At 38.4% G+C, this 6,000-nt stretch overlaps 1 protein-coding gene across 1 annotated transcript in view; it reads left to right on the forward strand.

Annotated features, from left to right (window-relative positions):
• Nucleotides 1-6,000, forward strand: part of LOC121379198 — a 74,855-nt gene that overhangs the window by 22,614 nt on the left and 46,241 nt on the right. The window contains exons 2-3 of the mRNA XM_041507700.1: nt 2,437-3,042; nt 3,714-4,250. Of these exons, the coding sequence (XP_041363634.1) occupies nt 2,437-3,042; nt 3,714-4,250 (1,143 nt within the window). The remainder of the gene's footprint in view (nt 1-2,436; nt 3,043-3,713; nt 4,251-6,000) is intronic.

Consider the following 6,000-nt stretch of genomic DNA (forward strand, 5'->3'; position numbering starts at 1 on the left):
ATTCTCTCTCCAGTAAAACGTTATTTTATTTGAAACCAGTTTGTTTTATCGAAAAATTATTCGAACTGAGAAAAGTGACCTTAAAGTTGAGATTTTGTATTGAATGGCTATGAAGATAATGTTTATGAAGAAATTAATTTTTTCTTTCTTAAAATGTGTACCCCCTTGATCTTTAATGACCTCTGGTGACACCCACACTTTTCAAAGTTGACCTCCACTGGAATATGATGCAGTACATCATCATGGTGGTCACTTAGACTCTCTCGGGTAGAACGATATCCTAAAATGTGAACTCTGCCTACAGACTGATTGCGATATGGGACTACTTGATTGTAAGGCATTGCTGCATGCTTGCTAAACCATCTTGGTACATAATAATAATAATAATAATGTATTTTATACATATATTTAACAGAAATAATGTAATTTATATATAATTGTAACTGAAATAATATTATTGTGTACATAGATTTAATAGAAATAATGTAATTTATACATAGATTTAACAGAAATAATATAATTTATACATAGATTTAACAGAAATAATATAATTTATACATAGATTTAAAAACATAATGCAATTTATACATAGATGTAACAGAAATAATGTCATTTATACACAGTTTTAACTGAAATAATGTAATTTATAGATAGGTTTAACAGACATAATGTAATTTGTACATAGATTTAATTAAAAAACCCTAATATAATGAATACATATATTTAACAGAAACAGTGTACCTTGTACATAGATTTAACTGAAATAATGTAATTGATACATGTATTTCACTGCAATAATGTAATTTGGACATAGATTTAACAAAACTAATTTACGTTATATCCAGTTTCCAGCTTTTATGCTTGTGGCAGCTATTTATTAAGCCGCCTTTCTAATGGGAGGGTCGGGGGAGGGGGCGGGGCGGAAGGGACAATATATAGTATATTCGTCCAAGATGTGGAGGGGGCGGCGGTAGTAACACATTTGTCAATAAGGCGTATTACAAAAGTTAGACTACATAAGCAGAACAAATCTGTTATCTAAGACCGATCTCTACACAGTATTGGAAACAAGAACGCACAGACAGGTACTTAATGAGTTTCAGTATACGGAGATGTTTAATATATTATGGTATTTCACAGGCCGAGGCATGTGCTATCGTGTCTGAGGGATTATGCATAATTTATAAAAGATCCCTTGCTACTAATGTATGCATATATTTAACAGAAATAAAGTAGTTTATACTTATATTTAACAGAAATAAAGTATTTCGTACATAGTATTAACAGACATAATGTAATTTATGATAATACAATTTGTACATATATTTAAGAAAAAACTATATAATGTATACATATATTTAACAGAAAACAATGTACTTGTACATAGATTTAATACATATATTTAACTGAAATAATGTAATTTGGACATAGAGTTAACAAAAATAATTTACGTTATACCTAGATTTAACTGAAATAATGTATTTTATATCAATATTTACAGAAATAATGTAAGTTATACATAACTTTAACTGCAATAGTGTTACGTATACACATATTTAACTGAAATAATATAATTTAGACAGATTCTATTTAATGTTATTTATTCATAAATTTAACTAAAAAAATATAAGTTAAACAAAGGTTTATTTGAAATAATGTTACTTGCACATATATTTAAATAAAATAATTTAAGTTATGTAGCCTATAGATGCAACTGAAATGCTGTCATTTATACATAGTTTAAACAGCACATAGATATCTATATAGAAACACGAATACATAGATTAAACAGCACAAGGCTATCTATATAGAAACACGAATACATAGATTAAACAGCAAATGGCTATCTATATAGAAACACGAATACATAGATTAAACAGCAAATGGCTATCTATATAGAAACACGAATACATAGATTAAACAGCAAATGGCTATCTATATAGAAACACGAATACATAGATTAAACAGCACAAGGCTATCTATATAGAAACACGAATACATAGATTAAACAGCAAATGACTATCTATATAGAAACACGAATACATAGATTAAACAGCAAATGGCTATCTATATAGAAACACGAATACATAGATTACACAGCAAATGGCTATCTATATAGAAACACGAATACAGTCAGCAGTCTATAAGGAAAGAGTTCATTAAGTACAAAACCAATGTTTGTGTATTTGAATTTTTGTTTTGACAGAGGTTGCACGCTTAGAAGTTGACAAGACTGAAATGACGCAACGTACTCCAAGTAGGTATCTCTCTCTACTTAGCTAACTATCTACTTACCAGCCTATCTTTCTTGGTATCTATGTAGGTCTGTTTATATGACTCTCTGTCATTCTACACGCGCACAAATATACACACGCACACACGCACACAGTTGGGTGTTTGTCTGTGAGTGTGTGTAATATGATTTTTTTTTTTTAGATTTAGAGATGCTTGCTATACCTCAATGCGTGAATAAAGTTGCCGATATTTATTTCATTCTGGACGCTTCAACCAGTATATTTATCGAGGACTATGAAAGACAGCGGGAGTTTGTCCGGCAAGTCGTGAATCGGTTCGATATATCGCCCAGAAATACGCACGTCGGAGCTCTGGTATTCAGTCGCTCGTACCAGGTGGCCTTTGACCTTAACCGTTACCGCAGCAAGGGGGAATTACTCGAGGCGATAAACGAGCACAATATTCCCTACCTGACCGGAGTCACCAACACCGACGGGGCCATACGTCACGTCAGAACAAATGACCAGTTCCGCCGCGACATCACTAAAGTCATTGTCGTCATCACTGACGGATATTCCCAAGATCCGGCTGCAACCGCGGCGGAAGCGGAAACGGCACGTCGGGAAGGTTTCTACCTGTTCGTGATCGGTGTGGGGCAGTACACGGACGAGCGCGAATGGCGGGCGATTGCTAGTGACCCGGATGACAGGTTCATGTTCAACATCACCAACTACCGTGGCTTGGACCGATTGTACAACGAGATCCCCTCTAGAATTTGTCAACTTCCGCCCCTGGCAGGACGAGATAGTAAGATTTGCTTTCAATTTCCAGCTCTTATGCAGGTGGCAGCTATTTATTAAGCCGCCTTTCTATTGGGTGGGGCGGAAGAGGGGGGCGGGGGAGGGCAATACATAGTCTATTCGACAAAGATGTGGAGGGGGCGGCGGTAGTAACACATTCGTCCATAAGACGTATTACAACAGTTAGACTACATAAGGAGAACAGATCTGTTGTCTAAGACCGATCTCTACAAAGTATTGGAAACAAGGACGCACAGAAATGTATTTAATGAATTTCAGTATACGGAGGTGTTTAATACATTCTGGTATTTCACAGGCCGTGGCATGTGCTATCCTGTCTCAGGGATTATGCATAATTTATAAAAGACCCCTTGCTACTAATGAAGCGTGTTTCTTCTCTATGTGTCAAAACGTATATGTCAAAATTACCACGTTTGTCACCTAATAGCCGATGATTAGTAAATCAATGTGCTCTAATGGTGTCGTTAAACAACCAAACAACCAAACTTTAATATATTCTGAGGTTCAAACAATTACAAAATATTCCTATGTCAAAATAACCTGTGAGCTAGCAGTCGTATGTTTTAGTGAAACATGCTAAGGTGTCATTTAACAAATATTTCTTTCCTTTTGTTTTTGCTGAACAGTTTATATAATTAACTCTGAATGTTCTTGCAGGATGCGCAGTTCAGGCGGAAGCTGATCTTTTGTTTGTGGCTGGACCACGAGGTGCAGACGCCTCTTTCTTCATCACACAGGAAATTGTGACCAAAATCCAGGCCGGACCGGGGAGACTGACCGTCAGTCTCTTGATAGGAGCGTGCACCGCGGAAACTACGACTCTGCAGGCCCCGGGAGACCTGTGCACCGATTTAGGAGACACGTCGTCCACCCGCCCAGACACCTACCTCAATCTGCTGAAGGATATGCGCGCCAAGGCACGTGACGCCAGGAGCAGACGACCGAACGTGAACCAGGTAGCTGTGCTGTTCCTGGACCACGAGTCCATGACGCTGGACAGGTTCGGGATTATGCGCGAGGCCCAAAGCGCGCGTTACGACGGCATCGAGGTGGTCGTAGTGGATCTCGGGGTTGCTCACAGCTCCAGAGAGATACTTAGCAGAATGGCGTCACAGCGAGAGAACGTGTTCAACACTGCACATCCAGAAGGCGTGACTGAGATGACGTCTAGTCTATTAACAGCCGTCTGTTCGAGTGAGTTGCTTGGTCCCTCGGTGTTTCTCTGTTTCTACCTATCTGTCTGAGGTTCTTCCATCGCTGTCTCCCCCTCTAACTCCGTCTCTCGATCTGTTTCTATCTCGCCCCCTCCCTATCTCCCCCCCCTCTCCCCCCCTCTCTCTCTCTCTCTCTCTCTCTCTCTCTCTCTCTCTCTCTCTCTCCCCCCCTCTCTCTCTCTCTCAACATGCACTACTAATAATAATAGTATTTAATATTATTATAAATGTTATGTAAAACAGTGTACATCATATGGTGTGTGTTGACATTTAAAGTCATTTAGTTTCTAACTAATTATATGATAACATTACTATTTACATTTTGCAGATCTCAACAACTTCTGAGACAACTTCAAAGAAACATTTAAAACGGATAGAGAGGAAAGACTAAATCAGCAGATGAGATTTAGAATGAGTTAAATACATTGATAGCAGAGCTCTCAACGTGGACGATAGGATTTGCGACGTAGATGGCTTAACCTGTGACGTGGACGACATGATTTATAACGTAGATGGCTTAACCTGTGACGTGGACGACACGATTTATAAACTAGATGGCTTTACCTGTGACGTGACGACATGATTTGTAGCGTAGATGACTTAACCTGTGACGTGGCGACATGATTTGTAACGTAGATGGCTTTACCTGTGACGTGACGATATGATTTGTAACGTAGATGCCTTTACCTGTGACGTGGACGACATGATTTGTAACGTTGATGGTTTCACCTGTGACGTGACGACATGATTTGTAACGTAGATGGCTTTACCTGTGACGTGACGACATGATTTGTAATGTAGATGGTTTTACCTGTGACGTGACGATATGATTTGTAACGTAGATGGCTTTACCTGTGACGTGGACGACATGATTTATAAACTAGATGGTTTTACCTGTGACGTGACGACATGATTTGTAACGTAGATGGTTTTACCTGTGACGTGACGACATGATTTATAAACTAGATGGTTTTACCTGTGACGTGACGACATGATTTATAAACTAGATGGTTTTACCTGTGACGTGACGACATGATTTGTAACGTAGATGGCTTTACCTGTGACGTGGACGACATGATTTGTAATGTAGATGGTTTTACCTGTGACGTGACGACATGATTTGTAACGTTGATGGTTTCACCTGTGACGTGACGACATGATTTGTAACGTAGATGGCTTTACCTGTGACGTGACGATATGATTTGTAACGTAGATGCCTTTACCTGTGACGTGGACGACATGATTTATAAACTAGATGGTTTTACCTGTGACGTGGACGACATGATTTATAAACTAGATGGTTTTACCTGTGACGTGACGACATGATTTGTAACGTAGATAGTTTTACCTGTGACGTGACGACATGATTTATAAACTAGATGGTTTTACCTGTGACGTGACGACATGATTTGTAACGTAGATGGTTTTACCTGTAACGTGACGATATGATTTGTAACGTAGATGGTTTTACCTGTGACGTGACGACATGATTTGTAACGTAAATGGTTTTACCTGTGACGTGACGATATGATTTGTAACGTAGATGGTTTTACCTGTGACGTGACGACATGATTTGTAACGTAGATGGTTTTACCTGTGACGTGACGATATGATTTGTAACGTAGATGGCTTTACATGTGACGTGGACGACATGATTTATAAACTAGATGGTTTTACCTGTGACGTGACGACATGATTTGTAACGTAGATGGCTTTACCTGTGACGTGGA

Source organism: Gigantopelta aegis, chromosome 2 (assembly GCF_016097555.1).
Source record: "Gigantopelta aegis isolate Gae_Host chromosome 2, Gae_host_genome, whole genome shotgun sequence".
NCBI classification, from domain to species: domain Eukaryota; kingdom Metazoa; phylum Mollusca; class Gastropoda; order Neomphalida; family Peltospiridae; genus Gigantopelta; species Gigantopelta aegis.